The 20,994-nt window shown below is 36.5% G+C and overlaps 1 protein-coding gene across 2 annotated transcripts; it reads right to left on the bottom strand.

The window, feature by feature from the left end:
* Nucleotides 1-1,649: 1,649 nt before the first annotated feature.
* On the bottom strand, nt 1,650-16,704 carry LOC111347024 (scavenger receptor cysteine-rich type 1 protein M130). 2 transcript variants are annotated; one of them, XM_088749966.1, is made up of 5 exons: nt 16,512-16,704; nt 8,600-8,895; nt 7,892-8,006; nt 3,451-3,558; nt 1,650-3,124 (listed from the first exon to the last, which is right to left on the bottom strand). In XM_088749966.1, exons 1-5 carry the CDS (start codon nt 16,588-16,590, stop codon nt 2,814-2,816), a joined length of 909 nt encoding a protein of 302 aa, XP_088606092.1. In that variant the 5' UTR covers nt 16,591-16,704; the 3' UTR covers nt 1,650-2,813. The 2 variants fall into 2 exon arrangements, with proteins under 2 accessions (XP_088606092.1, XP_088606093.1); XM_088749967.1 differs by lacking the exon at nt 3,451-3,558.
* Between the last annotated feature and the right edge of the window lie 4,290 nt (nt 16,705-20,994).

The raw sequence follows: 20,994 nt of genomic DNA, 5'->3' as shown, positions 1-20,994 counted from the left end.
TGGTAAATTTTGCCGCACCGTCTGGCCACTCGGACGTCAGGATTGAAAGATGAGGGCCGACGGATCATATGATTATTGCAAGACCGACGGATCATATAATTCTTGTAAAAATCCAGTTAGTAGTGGCTTCTAGGGTTGCACGGTAATGGTAGGGGAACAGGTATCTGCGCGAAAAAATAGTGCTAGATACCTACCCCTGGACCCACACCTACACAAGCCTACTGTAGGAGAGCGAAGGCATGCAAACTGAGGCTGCTGGATCATTTGAGAAGTGTTGAGATTTTGACCATTTTGATCTAATCATAAACCAACTGAGGCGCGACAATCCGAACGGGACGTTGTGTTCTTTGTGCGAATTAATCGGGTATCAAATCTGGCTGCACAAATAAGACAACTGGAAAAAACGTAAGGAGTCAGTATTGGTGTCATGTTTTAATTAGCTACCACACTTTGGCGCGCTAGATAAAGTTTTGTAGATAACACGCGCTCGTTTTGATATAATAAACTTTTTTCTTGAAAACTGTAGTTAAATAAACATTGCTTAATTTGCGAAGAAAATTTGGCCCCTAGGTATAATGAGAATTCGGACATAGCCATTTCCGTGTGTTAAAATGTGTAAGGCAAACCTGCAGTCTATTAAGAGTTTTTTGGAGGCATGTGTAAACGCCTAAATGGAAGGTAGCTAAGCTAAAATAGACGGAAAATAAACGCTGTTTTCAAATAATGATTTCCTGTAACTATAAGCTCTGACAGAAGATTCGAGGCTGACTCTTGTTGTGGCGATTTTTCCTGAAGAGCCGCACAATTTTCTGTCGCTGATCGACTCTATAACAATTGTGGTCGTTTTCCTATCATTTTTATTCTACAGTTATGATTAGCTACAGTTATGAATAGCTGGAAAGTTTTTAAAAAATGAAAAGAACAAGATGAACAAGTCGTGTGAGAAAACCATTAATATTCTTCCCATAGGAACTGATATGTAACGAATTGTGGAAAATAAATGTCCTTTTTTAAAAGAAATGGTTCGACAATTCTTCTGTCTTCTTCAATTAAACTTTTAGACTGTAGACTGTATCATATCAAACTAAAACTTTTCTTCTAATTGCGTAAATTCTTTTGGTCCTACTGTTGTTTTGTTCCATGGGTATTAGGTACACACTCTAAACTCAATTTCGCCTTTGTAACTATTTTAACTAAAGACGACATGAGAACTTTCGAAACTTGTATTTTGAAAGTGTCATTTATTTTCTTAAGATTAAATAATTTGGAAACGCCTTATGGTATGGTAGTGAAATAGAAATTCTGGTAAAATTTGGATGAGGATACAATTTGGGCTCAAAACTCGCCTGGGTTCTTTCCCCCACAGAGCCTCGCTTATATGAGCTTAATGAATATTGTTGAAATTAAAGTCAGGATGATGAATATTGAGAATCTTTCTTTTTGTAAAACGATAAAAGTCATTCACAAGGAAACACTTACAGGAGGACTTATCTCTTCAAAATCAGCATTAATGCGAATGAATAAGAAATGTGATTAAATATTCTCAGAATAAACTCTTCATTTTTTATCAAGGTTCAGGCAGAGATTAATGTTATTAGTTGAACATTAAAGAAAAATATTTGCGATTTCAAACATGGAACTACGACAGAAATGGTCCACAGTCACATTTAATTGTTTTTATGATAACTCATACAGTAACTATTTTACCGAACTGAAATAAGTGAACAACATACAACTCTGCGTTAGTCTTTCAAAGTTAAAACTACAAGAAGAAGCTTAGTTTTAATCTTATCCAATAACTTTCTTCAGAGGCCTTCATTAGTTGGCAAAACTAACTGCCATTCGCTTTTATTGATGCAATTAGCCTTGTTGGCCCAGTAACATGAGTAAAAAAGGTAGTTTCCACTCAAAGTAAGATTTAAAAGGCTAATCGTCGTGCACGCAAAAAGACTGAAAACCATGCTCACCATTATGAGATCTATTCCAACACTTCTTCGCTGCCTATTACAATCTGTCTAGCTACAGGTAGTATCTCGCTGTTGCCCGCAATGAGTCTTCTTGGGAAGTTGCGAATCACTATGTACGCTAAAAAATTGCATTTCATGTACTGGACCGACATCACAATACCTATAATATGTAAAAGCTTAACCTACGTTTATACGCTAAGTTTTCTTTCAGTATCTTCCCTTTAAGTGTAGATCTTACATATTAGGCTTGCATTTTCCAAAAAAAAGGGCCAGAAATGCTGTTAATCTTTCAGTACGTAGAGGTTATGATTGCGCACAGGATTTTTAGAAACACGTATTCAAGTGAAACTCGTTACCATCTAGTATCAAAGCAATTGATTCATTCATTACTTTGAAAACCCGCCTAACTACTAATGACTTATAGTCCTCCAGTGTACTTTTGATCTACCACAGATTGTAAACTCTTGCTATTTACCTATCATGCTGCTATGTACTTTTACATCATTTTAGTGTATGTTATGTGGAGTTGGGGGCTACATTACAATTGGGGGCCCAACTTCTGTTTTTGTTTTCTTTTTATTGATTTATTTTTTATTCATCCCGTCATACCACATTTCTTATACAGATTGATTTTAATCAAGTTATATTTTTACGTGATGAATTCACAAGTTAAAATAAACTAAGTGCTCTCTTAATTCGCCTTTTTGACGGTAATACCTGATACTACATTTTAGTGTGATCGTGTTCCGCTCAGAAACTTAAAACCGCTAAGCCGCTATAATGTCAATATGAGCATTTTGCAGTAAGGTCGTGCATTGCAATATCACGAGAATATTTGCGAGCGATCTATTTGTTACAAACCACACTTGCATCCTCACCATGGACACAGTTATGGCTTCCCCAGCCTCGGAACTGACAATGAGACAACATTGCCTCTCCTCCTGTGCAGTTGACATCATCCATCCAGATTGGTCCAGACCCCTGACCGTACAAAGCACGAGGAGGAGCCTGTGATGCATTAGAAAAGCCAAGCTGTCGACAAACCACATTGGCGTCCTTGACATCCCAAGCATCATCACACACTGTGCCCCACGTCCCGTTGTGAGAAACTTCTACGCGTCCGTAGTTTGCTCCACCGCCGATTAAAAGGATAGTTGCTGCGTAAGTAACGTAATTAAAGTGATGTGTGAATTAAAGATACGACTAATTGGTTTTAGAGACTAAGCTGCCTCAACGACGATCGTATCATCATTTTAGGCTGAATAATCATATCCTTTCCGAAAATGCCCTAGCAAATACTGGGTAACTGATCCAGTGATTTTTCTTAAGAGACATTCCCCATGTTTTTCAAATATTACGTCCAAGTTAGGGTTGTTACAACAAGAAAATTTGAAGTTAACGTTTTAATTTGCTTGTACAAGAACACCTTTGTAATTGTGTTTTTCTGTTACCGGTCTTATTCTTTTTTCTCTTTAGAATTTACCTGAGCAGGGTGAACCGGGCGAACATCTACAGTCATATGAACCAATTGTATTGACACACTGGGCGTTCAAATGGCAAGAGATTAATTCCGTCTGACACTTATCCACATCTGTTAAAGCAGGATGAGAACCCGTCAGATTTAGAGTTTTATTTCAAAAGTAGTAAAATACTGTATTAGATTGATAAACAACCTCATCCTTAAAGAAGAGAAAGGAGAGACTAATTACGTTGACGAAAAAAAAGTTGGTGTAAAAAGACTCCCTGTCGCTTCATGCTACGGCAACCGGAGTTAAGTGCCGACCCGACAAGCCACATGGCTCACGTGTAGGCTTTACCTACCTTTCTCGCATGAGCGTATGTTGTTGGGTAATTTTGAGAATGCTCTATGGCCATAGGTCTTAAGGTTAGAACTAATTAGATTGAAACACTATGGTGCCATGGCGGTCGGTTGTCCATTTCGACGCTCTATTCTTTCATGTTTTATATTGGGTTTACTTCTCCTATACTGCGGAATAGCGGCTGATTTAGGCCGATCCCAAATGTTTTCGCATTTAGCTGACGACTTCGTCTTGGCCCCGCAAGATGATGCTATAGTTTTAAAGAACTTTAATTTCATCACAACGTCTTGGGATAGGCGCCATATTGTTTCATCAATTCTTAGCAAGGGCTTTTCTTCGTCGAGAATTAGTTATTATCCTAACTCCGTTGCAAGATATCAAATTATTCTTCTCCAGTTTAGCGTCCATATAAACCCAAATCCTGGTCCAAATAATAACCAACAGCATAATGCTACAGAACAGCCAAAGTCTACTCGTCTTCTAACATTTTACGCTAATGCACGAAGCATTGTAAATAAAACGGGTAATTCAGATTGAGCGCGGAGGATGATCGAAGCGATCTAGAAGGTGAGTAGTGAGTGATAAAGTCTTGAATATAGATTGGAGCTTGCTGGTGCAGTGCTTTAAAAGCAGAATAAATAGATCTGGATAAAAACTCTTTACGTTTCTCCAAAGTTTGCCAATTAAAGAAGCTGCAGCAGTCTTCATAGCTCATTTCTCCGCCCCTTTGCTTTAACACCAACCGAGATGCCCTTCTTTGGACTTTTTCCAAGGATTCGATATTCTTTTTTTGGTAGGGGCTCCAGACGGAGGCAGCATATTCGAGTATAGGTGTTACTAACGACTTAAAGAGGCAAGAAAACGCATACCGATTAACGTTTCCAAGTGATCGCCTAATTATACCTAACACTTTGTTCGCCTTGTTTACTATGTAGGAAACGTATCTTTGTGTCGCATTTTGCGACTACCCAGTTTGAAATCCCTTGAAAATTTCTATTGCGCTTTCTAGAATGTCAAATAAGAATAACCGTATGGTAAAAGAGAAATCTAGCAATTGAGTGAAGATAAATTACGCCTGAAAGTGCGCAGAGATCGACTTCTCATACAAGCAGGATGCTAACAGTCAGTTTTCAAAGCAAATTTGCGACCTCTTTTGAAAGCGCAAGAGCAAAGTGAGAATGATACATTGTTCAATTAAACTTTCTTCTTTAAAAGCCATATGGTAAAAGTAGGATTTGAAAAGTAGTTTATCGGTAAACGAATAGAACGTAAGCCTTCCTCGACATTTTTAGCCCTTTTCCTTTATTGTTTGACAATCATTTTCTAATAAGCTTTTAAATTTAGCGCCAGTGTTTCAATGAAAGTCCCAAATATGTCACTGAATTCTGGGCGATGTTGCGAACTTACTCGTCGTTGCCAACTCTCTCTATTTTCTTAGAAATCATGACTTCGTCATTCCTAGATTTCGGACTGTTCCTTATGGGAAACACAGCCTTACCTACTTAGGCCCTGTTATTTGATCCAAATTAGATGCATATATTCGAACGTCTGAATCTTCGGGCATCTTCAAAAAGCTTATCAAACCGTTCAAATTCACAATTCTGCTCGACAGAACCTGTAGAGACTGTTTTTTATGTAATAATTGACAACTTATGACTCAATTGTTAAGATTTTCTTTTTTTAGCATAATGTTTACAATTAGTTAGTTAATTGCAGTTAGGTGTCCCCCATTAGTGTATTTCTTACGCTAGAGTTATTGACACTTCTATAAAGTTCTTACTTACTTACTTAGAAATAAGAAAAACAAGCGCTTTCGGTTTTGCCTCTCCTATTTTTGGGCACTCGGCAATTTTTAAGATTGAATCTAATATTGGTCACTGCATATGATATACATTTCTTGTGTAATTTTCCGTCGATAAGTAACGTAAATGACCGACCTACAGCTCTATCTTCCTCAAAGACCACATAAAGTTGTTTTCTTACCTTCCTCAGAGGAAATTTTGAATTTGAACTCTCGAGAGACAAACAGCAGCTGAAGAGTCTAATTGGAAAACCTCAAGCAACCTCAAGCACAACTCAGTTTAAAACAGTCGGTCAGCGATATCTCCTGAAAGAAGGAGCCGAATAATGAAGAGATGTGTAGAGATGCACCAAAGATACCTTTGTGTCGTGTTTGGAGCTATAATCTATCATTGCACGCCCACAGTTTGTTTGAATCCAAATTTTTCTTTTTGCAGATCAGCCAAATACAATTGTTTAACATAGTGAGGATTTATGCAAAATTAGTAAGTTGGCTTTCAGAAATCAACCCCTTATAATCCTTGATAAAACTTAGCTAGTATAAACTCCAAAGTATGGTATGTATGTATATGGTAGTATGAACTCCAAAGTGACAAACTTTCGCCAAATGTTACTCGGAAGAATGTTACACTCTTGCATCAGTGAAGGACTTAGAAGTTCGGCCTATAATAACCACGTCGCCTCGACAGCATCCAACTGCATACCGCGCTTAGGACAGATGAATCGAATCAATAATGCCTTTAACAGACAAAATCTTACAATAATAATCAACTCCCTGATCTTGGGCAAGCGATTTTGCTGTTCTAACGACTGGAGCAACATTACTGAGTCTAAAACGATTCACGTCTTTCAGAATTTTGCGTGTCGCGTCAGTAACAATTAAAGAAGATATGATTTGTCTCCCCCATCCTTAAGGGTCTAAGGTGGCCAGCATGCAGTGCCTTTAAATGCATGACTAGCCGTGCACAGAGTCATATACTGTTTTCCTTATGCACTCTGGGTTGTTTGCTTTTGGTTTTGTTATGGTCTGTTTGTTAATTTCCCTTATGCGTTCTGGGTTTATTGCTATTTGTTTTCTTAAGGAGCGTTGCTCAGCTTCTCTGAAATGTTCTGGAATCAGTTTTCTTTTTCTGGCAGCCTGGTTTTTTTGTCCCCAGTTGTTTCGCCATTAATGCAGCTGCTTTGTAGCATTTTACCATTCTCACTTTTTTTAAACATCTCATCAGCTCTCCTCTTTTTCATGCATCCCCTCGTGTAGAATTCTTTGTAAGCTTTAAGTTTCTTACTGTTATTAACTGGATTGTTTTCATCTGCATTTTAAGCACATTTGCTGTTTTTGTTAACTCCAAAGCTCTACTTTCTTCTGTGGAAACACAATGAATTTCATCCAAGTGCCCATCGTCAATATTTAGCCCATCTGCATTCTTTGGCTCAACAACAGTAACGGGAGAGAAAGTTGGATTTGATTCAGCAATATGAATTGATAAATTAAGACGATTCGTAACAGCTTGAATTATATCTTTCCAAATAACCTTGCCATGAATACTAAGTGTTACTCTGTGAATTGTTGAGGGCGATGTACTTGTTAGTTTCGGAACAGGTCGCTCGTGTACCTTTCTGTTATGTTTGTTCTGGTCTATTATTTCTTCGTTGGTTAATGATGATCACTTAATAAGTTTCTTATTTCAATCAGTTTCACTTAAGCACATATATATATATTGCATTTCATATTTCCTCGCTATAAGTTGCTGTTGATACTGCCAAATTTTGTCTGCTATTCAGAAATCATCCGCTATCGGCGAGTTACATACAATCATTAGGAGCTAAACCGAAGTAAGTCTTTCCTTATTTTACCTTTAAGATATTTCCCTTTTTGGTACCACATAGATTTATTTCTTGCTTTCAGTTCACTTTATGATTGCTTCGTTGTTAATTAGGTTAGTGTTACATTTCTCAGCGACAATTTCTTAGTTTGGTTTCTGCTGTATTTTCTTTTGGTTCAAACCACACAAATTCAGCCACATAAATTCAGCAACACAAACTCAGCTACAACCATCAATCATAACTTCACAATCTTCAACCTCTACTTCGCCCTTTTTTTCTGTGATTTCACACCAATCTCTTTATTTTCGCTTGTAATTTTGATTACGTACCTCATTCAATTAAACTGTGATTTCTCCTGTGCGTTCCAATCGTCTTCTCTGCTATACTAGTAACGTTTTGAAGTTACATAACTAAATATTGAATGCCAACACTGTGCACATGAAATTCCGGTCTTAGCTGATAAAGTCTACGATTTCTTACCCACTTCGCAATGTTTCCCTGTGTATCCTTTCCCGCAAACACACACATAGCTGTTCTTCTCGTACTGTGCAGCGCATGTCCCATTGTTCTGACACGGCCAACTGATGCATGGAGACTAAACGGGTAAAGGACAAAGCTACAGCGCAGTGAAAGCCACACAAGCATAGAATGGGAGTGAAAGGGGATTAACAAAAGTGACCAAAAAAATCGAATCACACACATTTGTTTGTTTTTTGTTTTTTCCATTTGTACAGATTAGCGGCCACGACACAGAAACTTTGAGAAGAAAAACAATGAGTGAAAAGTTTCTGGGCGGAGAACAATTCCTATCGAGTGATACTATATTTCTAACATTGATCTCAACATAACCAAAAACGAATTTTCCCCGCTTTTTCTCTTTGTTTCTTCTCAACTAAGGGCCTCCTCAAAAATCAGAAAGATTTTCTTGATAATAGAGTTCTTGCATCACCTAATTTACACCACTCGAACACGATCTGAAAAGTATTTGAGGCACATGGACAGAAAAGTTCCAAATGTTACAGTGTCCAAAATTGATGGTCCAAGTCAAGACTCTAATATTGACAGGAAAAGTCCCTCTCGTTGATAGTAGTGGTATCTTAAAAGGCTGTTCATAGAAAATTTAATTTTACCTAAAGGCAATCTTACTTTCTAAAATTTTTGTTTAGAATATTGCGATTTCGAACTTACCATGATACTAAAGTGGTGGTGACTCTGACTGACAACAAACCTGTCTGAGTTGTTGTACATGTCCGAAGGAAGTAATTCACAAAGCATTTTGCCAATGACATCTTCAGGAGTAGCCAGGTTGAAGGAGAAGCATGAAGGTATGTTGACACAAGCCAGTCCACACTCAATGGCTTCCATAACATAATCTGAAGCAATGCTGGTGATGTTCAGGTACGAAAACTTGTGAGCCTTAAACTTGGCATAGGCCAGTCCTCTATCGGTACCGCGGCTGAAAGTCTTTCCACTCACATCGAGAACTTTTGTTTGTTGAAATTGAAGAGAGAAAAAAAAATATTAAAGTAACAAACTACAATTCCGAAAAAAATATCGTAACTCGTAAGCACTTGTTAAAAAATTCTTGCATAATTAACATACCATTTGGAGCATCTGCCACAGAACATGTTATCACAATAAAACATGTTACCACATAAAAATAGTTCTGTATAGCTGCATACTTGGCCTTGGCTATAAGCGGAGTTAACCATGCGGAAATGTGAATTTGGAAACTACCAAAATTGATGGTTCACAAAGTTAGTTCAAGAACCGTTTGAAGGGAACGCGTAATTATCTAACAGGTGAAACGGAAATTACGACTCGATCAGTTCGTTAATACTTTCCTTGACGTCAAACGGTCTAAATAATTTAAGTGTTTAGTTTGTTCAATTCTGCATTTCGTGTATTCCGGAGTTCTCTAACACAGTCTTCTTGTCACCCCTATAATTGTCTTCTCAGTGGTGTCCAAGAGCAAAGGTTTATCTTTCATGTAAAACCGACAGTTCAAAGATAAAAGACACGTGCACTCAGCCTCGAACAAACTGTAATCCTCGCTTATTTGGTCACGTGCATCGAGTTGCGGTTTCTAACAAAACTTGACGCCAAAAAAATAACAAAATTAAAAATAAATTAGTATGCATTTTCTTTCCCATTTTTTCTTAGGAGTAATGTCCTTGCTCATTACAAAATTAAAACTTATTTGGCAGATAACTCCGCCAAATTAAGGTTTGTTCGAAGGTTTTTGCAGCTAAGATGTTTGTTCAATGAACTTCACTAACAATATAGAATCGGGAAGTTCCTGTTATCAAATATTAAGAGGCCACCTTGGCATATTTTGCAGAATTTATCCGTCATTTTAGGCAAATGTTGCTTTGAAATATTTGTGATGTGTTTCAGAGATGTATCATGTTTTCGTAAATGTGAAGATTGCCAGGGAATATCTCACGCGAAAGGTTAGCAAACTTAGGCCTTGTTTGCCTGACAGAAAAATGTTTTTAATGACTGACTGATTCTAAAAATAACAATGAATATAGTTAGAAATGATGTCGATTTTCTACTGGAAACAATCGAAGTCTTCTATGTCCCGTGGTGTGAAGTTTCTGCCAAGCAGAGCATAGGGTCATTTTCATCGATTATTTCGATAGAAGTAGACAAAAAATTAGAGATGAATATTGGTAAGTCATTCCTCTTCAGATCCCCTACAGAATTCATTTGTATTTGTATAAGATTTCCTGTTTTAGCTCATCATCCCTCTCAAAGACACTCTAATTTTAATTTCCGTCCGTTTTTTTTCCTTTTTTCTTCTTTCTTGGACACGATAACAATGTCTCTTTGACACAACGATAAAGATAGTTTTTTTTTTTGGCAGAGTTGACACAATTCTTCGAACGGTCAATCAAACAATCGAAGGCGTTTTACCCGTATTTAACAGCTTTATTTTATTGCCTGCTTATTCTTATTGGCTTCATCTTGCCTTGAAGTTCAAAGAATAGCAAAATGCTTACAAGAGTATTGCCAACAAACCCAACGAAATTACTTTGTATCTCAAATTTCTCACTTTGTCTAGTTGCTAGTATCCATTGTAAAAATTTTATTACTTCATCCCTTTGGCAATTCCTTTGAAGCTTTATCTCAAGGAACTAGTTCATAAAATAACCAACTAAAAAACAAACGTCGTTTAAAATACAAAACAAAATGGTAGCGTTGAAAGGCGCCTGACGTCTACCCTAACAATTACTTAATGCACTGCCTAAAGTTAATTTACTTATACGGAAATAGCTCTCTTATTCATCAACGTCAATTGTCAACGTGTTATATCACATTAAGTCTTCAGTTGCTCAAGGCGAGAAGTATCTTGCATGGAAGTTACGTGGTGCTCGGTTTTGCAATTTGGTAATTTGGCAGAGTAGTTTAGCAACATATCTCGCATCCTGTCTTTTGGTACCTTCATTCTACCATGCTGTCTGATGTATGCTGTAGAGTGTGAAGATGGCGGGTAGATTGTTTTAATTAATATTGGGGATGTCTTTGAAAATGTTATCTTATAATGCATATGAAGCGGGTATTATAAACGAAAGTAATTTATCGTGAACGTTCAATTTATAAAGCTATTATAAAGAGACGTGAATCTCGAAAGACAGGTGTGATATGCCTCACGCAAGCCGTTCTAAGTACGCATTTGCGATCTAACGATCATGAAGTTTAGGCTCTAATTTCGGCACAGTTTACTGTTGTACTCTCTTTGTTTGAATGCTTTAACGCTGAAAAAAGGTAAAATTTCTATACCGTTACTTTAATGAGTTTGACTATGTATTCAGCGATCAAATGGTCCATTTTCTACGGAAGCCGAAAAGGGACAATCCAAAAATATTTTTCAAATCCCGAAAAATATTTCAAATCGCAATATTTGTTTTAAACTCACTGTCGAAAAGTTTGACAAATCCAAAGATATTTTGCAAATCCAAAAAAAATATTTAGAAATCCAAAAGATTTTTTTCAAAATCCCGAAAATATTTTGCGAATCCAAAAAAAATTTTTGAAATCCAAAAAAATTTTTTCAAAATCCGAAAATATTTTGCAAATCCAAAAAAATATTTTGAAATCCAAAAAAAAAAATTGTGTTAAATGGGAACACTAAGAACTGTAGTACGATCGAATCAGCGGGCGTGGCGCAAGCTGAAAGCAATCAAGACAACTTAGCGATCGAGACAGTGAAAAAAATAGCTGTACATCTACAAAGGCGAACGATTCGAAAAAGACGCAATCCCTGATGTGCGTACTCATTTTAAACAAACTGAGACATTTCTGTATACACACTATAGTTCCTGTCACCCACAAGGAATTAAAAGAGACTTCATAAAAGGGGAGACCCTTAGACTTCTAAGAACAAACTCCTCTCAAACAATATTTGAGGAGAAAATTACAAATGAAGCGCATTTGCTAAAGAGAGGCTACCGAGAGGACCTCATTAGCACAACCCTCTCAGAAGTGAATTAAAAAACAGGAAATTAGCTCTTCAACAGAAACAAAAGACGAACCAACGAATCTTGCCTTTTGTGTTACACAATACCAACCCTCAGTGCCAAACCTAAAGCAAATTCTCATGAGACACTGATATTTAATAGAAACACAACCACTACTCAACGAAATATACAAAAATGCGTTTCTCGTATCTGACAAAAGAGGACGGTCGCCCAAAGACATACTCAATGAGGCCAAACTTTGAATAGGCTACTCTAAACACGCGCTGGGGAGTCGTGTAGGCCCGTCAACCCCATTTCACAACAATTTCCCGTCTAACTATTTCCCGAACAGTCTGTTCTGAATGAAGGTGGTTTCTTTGTAACCCATAGTGACGTAGCCTTCTCTTCAAAGTCCTCACGTTCATTGAAATCTCATGGTATTCTGCCAGAAAGTGAACAATGGTCTCGTAACGAAATCCCTTATTACAGTAATGTTCTATTGCCAATCTTTCGTCTCCCGAGCTGGACAACACACTTTCCTCTTCACGCCATTTTAGTGTTCCACAACAACGGCAGAATGTTTCATTGTTCCCACATTCTCTTCCACATTTATGACAGAACATGTTCTATCCTCGTTCCTTCGCCATTTTGTATGCGGGATGATGCGGGATATGGCAAGAAAACGCTGGGTGACTGCTGGCGCAAATAGAACGTGACAAAATATTTTTCGGATTTGCAAAATATTTTTGGATTTGAAAAATTTTTTTTGGATTTCAAAATATTTTTTTGGATTCGCAAAATATAATTCGGATTTTGAAAAAACTTTTTTGGATTTCTAAAAATTTTTTTGGATTTGCAAAATATCTTTGGATTTGTCAAACTTTTCGACAGTGAGTTTAAAATAAATATTGCGATTTGAAATATTTTCCGGGATTTGAAAAATATTTTTGGGTTGTCCCTTTTCGGCTTCCGTAATTTTCACTCAGCTGATTTATACAAAAGAAATTGGTAGAAATTTCGAATATTTCGATCGAAAGTCTAATCACTCCTCAAACTGTCGTTTAGAAAGTGATTATCGACTAGTATCAGAAGCAAAAATATAAAACTGCAAAAACGGTCCAACTGTCGATACAAGTTCATCGTATGCACCTAATCTTAATTTCAACTGAGATGGCTCTTTGTTCAAGGAATTTAAACCTTTTATCGCTTCAAATTTACTGTGAGGAACAAGTTTCGATAAAACAACGAAATGTCCTTTAGGTATCGAGAGAATGGAATTCTAAAGGGAACAAATCATTTCGAAAGACAACCGAAATTAGTTTCATTGTATCTTTTTATTATCATTATCTCAATTTTACACTGAGACCTTCATAAAAGACGCCCACTAAATTTTTCTCCTAGGTAGACCCTAGATCTTAGATGCTAAATTTGTCGTCGTGACGCTAAAAATTCGCGTTCGGAAGCGTCAATTATTTTAAAAAATTTGCATCTTTCCTCGGTTTGACAGATAAAGAGCTGAAAAATCACCTATGAACTATTTATAAAAATACTTGAATGCCATAATTTAAATCAGCACCAAGTCAAAAGTTAAGTGACTTCTTCAAATTGGCTGAAAACCCGCACTTAAACCATCGCACAACCCTTGAAATACAAAAGGGGACGTGTTAAGGACATAAGTGAGAATTATAAAATGGAACAAATCTCTTTCAAGGAAGCTTCTGTTGTAATCCTTCTTGTCTGAGTCTCAAAAAAGGAGAAAAAAAGAGAAAATATATAAATATAACTAACAACTTACTAAAATTTGAATTCATCTCACAATAAATTTTGATACTCATTTCAAAAGAACAAAAAAAAAAAAAAAAAACAGGAAAACTTAAAGCCCCTCCTGAGTGGACAACAGAATGCGATTTTTGTGAAATAAACCGTATCGTTTACATGTGCGGCCACTACCAACGCAACTAGCAATTGTGCTCTATTGATTTTCTTTTCCGGGCATTGGGTACTAACATGGAGAGTAATCGCATTCTTTATAACCTAATTTTATCTGTTGAAAAAAACATCTTTACATACAGAGGAGAGCTACATCGTTTGACGGTGTGGCAATTCTGAACGCAAAGTAAGGAAAAAGTTTCAATCAGATGGCGAAACTGCTGTTAGAGCATTTACACGATTGTGTACGAAGTTCTCTTTCTAGCTTCCGTGTGAGCTAACCTCCTTTCGTCATCATGGGCGATTTCGGGGTCGGAAGAGTGACAACATTGAAAAGATTACAATCATCTCAGAAAATACTAAGTAAAATAATCTGTCGTTGTTTGGAACACGGCTTTCAAAAGACCTAGTTAAGTATTGTTAAGTGGTAATAAGATATTAAAAGTTTGGGAATTACTTCCAAAATTAAAGAAACTGCTACGCACAATGACCCGTCAAATGACGATGTTTTGATTTCTCATCCTTTAAAAACCACCGTTATATTTTGGGACGAATAACCTGTCGTGCTACTCTAGACATCACGTATTGTTACCATGGAAACCTTACTTCTCTAAACTTAACCAAAATGTAGAAGGTTGAATACGACTCTGTGTTACAGGATGGAAACCTCTCAGAATAGATGTTATTTTCAGCGATTTCTTATTGAAGAGGTGAATTATTCAATTTTCTAAATCGGTATTTTCTTCTACTCACAGTCACTGCTTATAGTTACTTAAATGAAGCTTAATAATGAAACAACCGGCCTCTATTGCTGACGCTTTTTTATTCCCTAGTTTGATTTTCCTCAATAAACTCATTAGCTGCGGCATTTTTCGAGGCTGTTTTGCCCTTATGGTCGCCTTTTGTGATGAGTTTTCTACGTGCAAAGTTACTGCTGTGCAGTTCAAGAGAAGCTCGCGGTGGTCTTACAATGTTTCACAAAGTCTTGTAAATTTCTGCTGCGGAGGAAACTTACTTGATTAAGAAATAAACATCTTGAATGAAAGAATTTCTTTCGCTCTTTGTTTAGGAATTAAAACATGCGTAGGGGTTTTCTATATACTTAATTAAACAATATGAATAACAGAATCGTTTTCTTTTCAGTATTCTATGTAATTTTCTCTAGATATTAACTTTGCATATTCAACGAATTTTGACTTGAAAGAAAATATCACACCCTCTGTGACAAATAATTTGGAGCGTTCATCATTTTTTTTTTGTACTGATGAATAATTGAAAGAGTTCCATTTAAGTATTATGAAATTGATGTTGTTAAAACCGATGACAATAGGCTGTGCCTCTCAACTTTTAGCAACGTTCAGTTTAAACGAATTCAGTTCCTTGTGAAAAGCTTTATCAGATGTAAAAATCACCGTCCCTAGACAATTTCTTTTAACCTTGTGGTGAAGATTTATATGATTTGATTTTTCCCTTGTTCTCTAGAAGTTCTGCTTTTCTATTATTGGGTAAATCATTTATAAACACAAGTTTATGCAAGCTCTACATTGGAGAGCAAAGAAATAATCTGAAGAGCCTGCTGATTATTAATAAAAAGATCTATTTTTTTCTTCTACATCTCTGCAATTTTTATTTTACCCATCGGTTATAACTGATGTACTTGTTGCTTTGTAAAAACAAACTCCTTTGAAACGTAGAGAAACTCGCCTGAAACGTTGTTGACAACAATTTTCCTACAATTTTCCTTGTGACCAATTTCCAATAAATATAATTTGGCAACGAATTTCGTGATAAATTTTTCTAAGCGCTCCGTACATCTTGTTTCACAACCTTAAAAAAAGGTGTCCTCTTTTATGCCAAAATCAAACATTGTCGAGCTGAGGTTCTTGGAAAGGTGAATTTAATTCATAGCCCTAGTTTAAGGTTTAAAATAGTTTCCTCGCTTAAAAGTGTTTGATCAATACTTGAAAATTCTTGAAATTAAAATGCAGGTCACTCTGATCAATTATTGCTCATTGAAATACCGCAGTGGTATTAGTTATTTATGACATGAGTCTGTCCAAACAGACTTATATCGAAATCAAAAGGAGACTTGTCCAGTCGTATTCCTTTTTGTTATCAAAAACTTTGAATAGGTTCTAGTTCATCAATATTGTTATCATTCGTCCAAGAGGGTTCTTTTCTTAGTAACGTATGGTTAGGGTTGTTCCAAGGAAAACTGCTGAAGTTGGCGAAAAGTCCCGAATGAAACCGTAACATTTCATCTTCGTTTATCAAGTTTGTTCTTTGAGTCTAAACGTTATCATTCGCGATTAATCACGTAAGAAATATCATCAGAAGATGATTACAATTTGTCTTAAAACGTCTTAAATGTCTGATGAAATACAACATAACAGTTTTAAAACGGACCCCTTCAAATATGGTGTGTACAAACTAAACAAAGCTAAGTTCACCGTTGTTCACTCAGAAACGTGCTTTAAAAAACGTCTTCTTTTCCACATTCTTATGATTTCAGTTTGCGATTCAATCGAGAATAAGTCGACAATTTCCCTCACCTAACAGCTCGTATAGACCAAATGCAAAGTCAAATGACCGAACTGAAACTATAATAGTAAACGAATCTGAGCCGAAGTAATGGAAAGTTTGTGAATATAAATCAGCACAATTAAGCTGTCCTCCACTATAAATACAGAGATACGAAACATACTTACCATGGTCTACGAATGTCAAGCCACCAAACATGAGAAAAAGAAAAAGAAACGAAAGTACTGGGAAGTGACAGCGCTTCATTTCTAGACACAGATCAGAAGGAAAGTCCTCAATCCTTCTTCTTAGACTGGTTTACGTTGTTAAACACTTTGCAATGACAAACGTCACGACGCTTTCACCATCCGTCAGTTTCTCTCTTTTGCAATTTAGTTTTTATTGACTAAACGGCGAATTTTTATGAGTCATCCTTGTTAATAATTAATAATAGGGCCCTGAGACATAAAGGATGTCCACCTTATAAAAGTTCTCCCCTGGAGCTGTTTACATAGCTGGAGCTGACGGTTTACATCGTTACTTCTGCGTTTGGCGAATAAACTTTTTAATTAGTCTTTTATAGTCTTGAGTTATTTTTTTGAATTGTTTTCTAGAAAATGTCCACACAATTCATAAAGGGTAAAAGTAGAAACAAAAAAAAAACATAAAATGTGGTACATAGGAAAAGTTAAGCTACTGCAGATTTTCATTACGATTATATTTCAAAACTTTTAATTTGGATTCCAGCGAATAACTTTTCTTTGGATAGGCGAATTATTATCTCTAAGTTAGACCTTACTATGACAGATAGCTATTATTTCCCCTTTTGTGCTCCTTTCTGAGGTGAAAAAAATTCCGGAAGTTTTATGAAATAAATTTTTAAACAGAAATTGAATTGTTGCTGTGTTTTGTTCCTGCCCTTCGTCTAGAAACTACTCATTGCAACATATTCTCCTTGCTTAGGCCTCCAATATGATTCACGAAAAATGTGAAAAAAGTCATTTCAATGATATAACATGTACAGTGCCAGACAAGAGCATGGCGATGCTAACCCTAATATCGAAGATTTTCACGTTATCAGTTGTCTAGATATATCGCAAGCTAGCTTATTGTTCTAACGGTCGATATTTCGTCAGACCATTTGAAAACATTTGCAGAGCGCGATATATCGTCTTTGTATATGCTACAACAGTGGATAGCGTTGTTGGCTCGCTTTGATTGGCTGCTCTTCGGATCAGACTCCGAATTTCCTTTGCTATTCACCTTCGAAAATGTTACGCCCCAAAATATTCTAATAGTTGCCGGTATAGGTAAGTGCACACTAAAACAACTTTTAACCTAAGTGTCAATAACTGATGGTGGATATTTAACTCTCCACGACTTAGTAAATAGCCACCCCACCTCCGCTTCGCTGAAAAGTTTTTAAATATCTTACAGCTGGCTGTGCCCATGCTCACCATGGAAATGAATCATTTAATACATACTAAGCTTTACACCATGATGTACTAAGCGTTCGTGTCTCTGATTGGACGAACGATGTGTTTTGACAGTCGCTAGCTTCCAATCTTTGAAATGCATCGTAAATAAAAATCGTTCAAGCGCACTTTCCATACAATAATCTCTATGTGAACCCCGTGTTCTAATTGGCCATCTGCGCAGTCAAGATGAATAATCTTGCCCTTTCGAGATAGTCTTCTTTGATCCCGAGCAGGAAAAAAAATTATGTAGGACGGACGTAAACAAGCTCGTTTTTTGGAAGGAGTAGAACAGTCGACATCAAGTTTTGAAACTAAACCACTTTTAAATTTCAGAGGTGAAAGAGATATTGAAAGCCCGAAAATTAATCTGAAGCTTTATTTACTTTAGTTGAAGCACAAAGCTTCCCTGCGTAATATTGTTTCCTAAAAACAGCAAATGAGAGCTTTTAAAATGGTGTTACCCTTATGTCTTGGCTACATTTTATTGTCTTTTGTTTTGGATAATTCTTTCAAATCACATTATCTCATTTAAGAAATTTTTCCTTTAAGATGTCAGCGATCATGAATGGTTTCGGTCACTGACAACAAATTTTTCCAATCTCTGGTTTTATGGATTACAGGGAAGGGGATTGCAGATTAAAATTGGTGGCCGGACGCTTAAGGGGAAAATAATTGGAAAATTGCTTCCCCATTTTTCGGGGAGCCTCTGACTGCTGCTTTGGTAAAGACCAAACTGACACCTAAAAACCAAGGCCAAAATAAAAACAAGGAGACGAAGGAAGGAAGTAATAAATGAATATTGATACGAAGGAGTAAACCAGGCAAGGGATACTAATGACTGGATTTACCTGTTGTTTCAAATTTCCGGGAGTTTACCACATTTGCACTCTAAACTGTGCAGTCTGAGTTAAAGTCTTGGCTGGGTCATTTCACCATTGAGCAAGACAGCGATCTCTCATAGTGCCTGTAATATATTCATACGTCATCATACCCATGATGCTTCGTGAATAAACGAGAGAGAACACACCTTGTAGTTGGTGTGGTTTTCTTAGTGTGATTATCCTAAAATACAACAGTGCCTCTCTCTCCACCCAGTGAATAAAATCAATAAGTACGAGGGACGATCATTTCCACGTAGCAGAGGACACTACCGAGTCTTAGTACTACCAAGAAAGTAATTTATGCTAAGGATCCTTGCCACATGTGCCAGCTTGATGGGTCTATTTGCAAGAACAGAGGCTCAATAATAACAGATTTTTTTGGTGATTTCTTAACCCTTTTAAACTCCTAAGATCTGATCATGAATTCTCCCCTCCAGCTGCTACACATTTCCTTATAAATTGGTTACAAGAATTTGGTGTCCAATCAAGGTAATAAATTCTAACTGATAAGTTTGAGTATTCTCACTACGTGTTTGCTGGATCATGCATGGATATTATAGGGAGAAGTTACAGGTTAATCACTTGTGGGAGTTAAAGGGTCAACTGTTGATTGAAGAGAAAACCTACCAAAGTATGAGAGACCAAAAGCCTAAAAAACCAGAAGAATGAAATGAAAACAAAGTACATGTACTGAGCACAATATAACAATTAATTTCTCTTGTCAGTGTCTTTCCAAAAAAATTAATACTTTGAAAGTATGATTTTCAGCTGGGTAACTTGGGAAGCTGCATGTACAGTTTTGTATAGAATACAACCACAAAACATAATATCTCAAAAAATTGAGCAGAGGGTATCAAGCCAAGAGAACAAGATCCAAGAAGTCTTTTCAGCCCCATGCAGCTGATGGACAGGGCCATACATTTGAGCATAGTTAATCGATTAACTATGATTTGAGGAAGACTTCACCACCCCTTTCTTCATTCATTAGAGTAGTTGATAGCATGGACTCCTGAAAAGATAGCAACACAAATTTTGCTTACTGACTAGAGATGCCCGATTCAAATAATTTTTTTCTATTACCTTACATTGCTCTTACAGTGCACATACAAACAAACAAGTGACTAGTGACTGGTATATTTGTGATACAGAATCTACCTTCCCATTCCATTAAAGAAGCTTCCGGCAGACACCTGTGCTTGGACAACAAAGTTCAGTACTGAAAACTGTGAAAAGGTCAGCCACTAAGTGACAGAAGATGTAATTTCAAGTACTGGGTATATTTACAATAAATGTATTCATGACCTGTAGGCCATGGAGAAATGTGAGTAGCCTAGCTTAAGTAATCATGTTAATAATCTTAGAGTACATAACTTATGTCCCACCAACCCCAGAATTCCTCAATAAACACTTAGTCTAGTAAATATTTGTGACAAACTAAGGTCATTAAAACTGTAAATAATCATGTATAAAGCTATTTAAAGAAAGGATGTCAAAAGAAAGTGCAAAAAGGCATACAACAAACCCTAAATGTGATGTGAGTAGTTTTCAGGTAACAGTTCCTTGACTTCACGTTTTCAAGGAAATCTAAGAAAATGCTATTGAAAGGATGAAGCATTTATGGGTTTAATGAATTCAATTAAATAGTTTATTTTACTTGCTGAAATTCATGGATTACCAGAGACTCAGATTACTTTTCAAGATTTTCCCATGCACTTTCATCCTTTGCTATCAACAAACTCCACAGAAACAGCTGTATACTGGCTAACACTTGCTGCTATCATATGTCTTATTTTGAGACAAAAGGAAGTCTAGCTGACCTGAAAAGACTGAGTGGTAATTTTTGTAATTTATATTGGCACTGTTTTTATGACGATTATCATCTTCAATTTACGTGATTAACATAACCTGCATTCTTTATGACCACAAGGAACATAGTAGCTGGTTATCATGTGCTAAGAGTAAACACCCTCCTTGTCATGATTACAAGTGTGCTAGCATGACCTCCATAGGGACGGAACTAAAAATGATGGCCAGGAAACTTATATTTAAATGGAATATGGGCAGTGATCCAAAAAACAAGTAAATGAATTTACCTTTGGTTGTCTAATTTTGCCAACATCTACCAAAAAGAGAGTCCATGCATTGAGCAAACTAGATCTCTGGCAGGAAAAATTTATTTTCATGAACAGGGAATCTTCCATATGCCAACCCATTCAGTAACATGGCTCAAGTGAGCATAGGGTCCAGAGACAATATACTTCTCTAAAAATTTCCATGTAAATTTCTCAGAAGTGTTGTTTGAAAATATCAAA

Source organism: Stylophora pistillata, chromosome 2 (assembly GCF_964205215.1).
Source record: "Stylophora pistillata chromosome 2, jaStyPist1.2, whole genome shotgun sequence".
Taxonomy (NCBI): domain Eukaryota; kingdom Metazoa; phylum Cnidaria; class Anthozoa; order Scleractinia; family Pocilloporidae; genus Stylophora; species Stylophora pistillata.
This window is presented reverse-complemented; position numbering and strand designations above follow the sequence as displayed.

What these genes read in the sequence shown, in the direction of transcription:
- LOC111347024 (XM_088749966.1), bottom strand. Translation starts at nt 16,590, where the DNA reads ATGAAGCGCTGTCACTTCCCAGTACTTTCGTTTCTTTTTCTTTTTCTC. An exon ending in AGGGAAACATTGCGAAGTGG is followed by an intron (nt 3,559 to 7,891) that starts GTAAGAAATCGT and finishes CTGCTTTAACAG; the next exon opens with ATGTGGATAAGTGTCAGACG. An exon ending in GCCCGGTTCACCCTGCTCAG is followed by an intron (nt 3,125 to 3,450) that starts GTAAATTCTAAA and finishes TTACTTACGCAG; the next exon opens with CAACTATCCTTTTAATCGGC.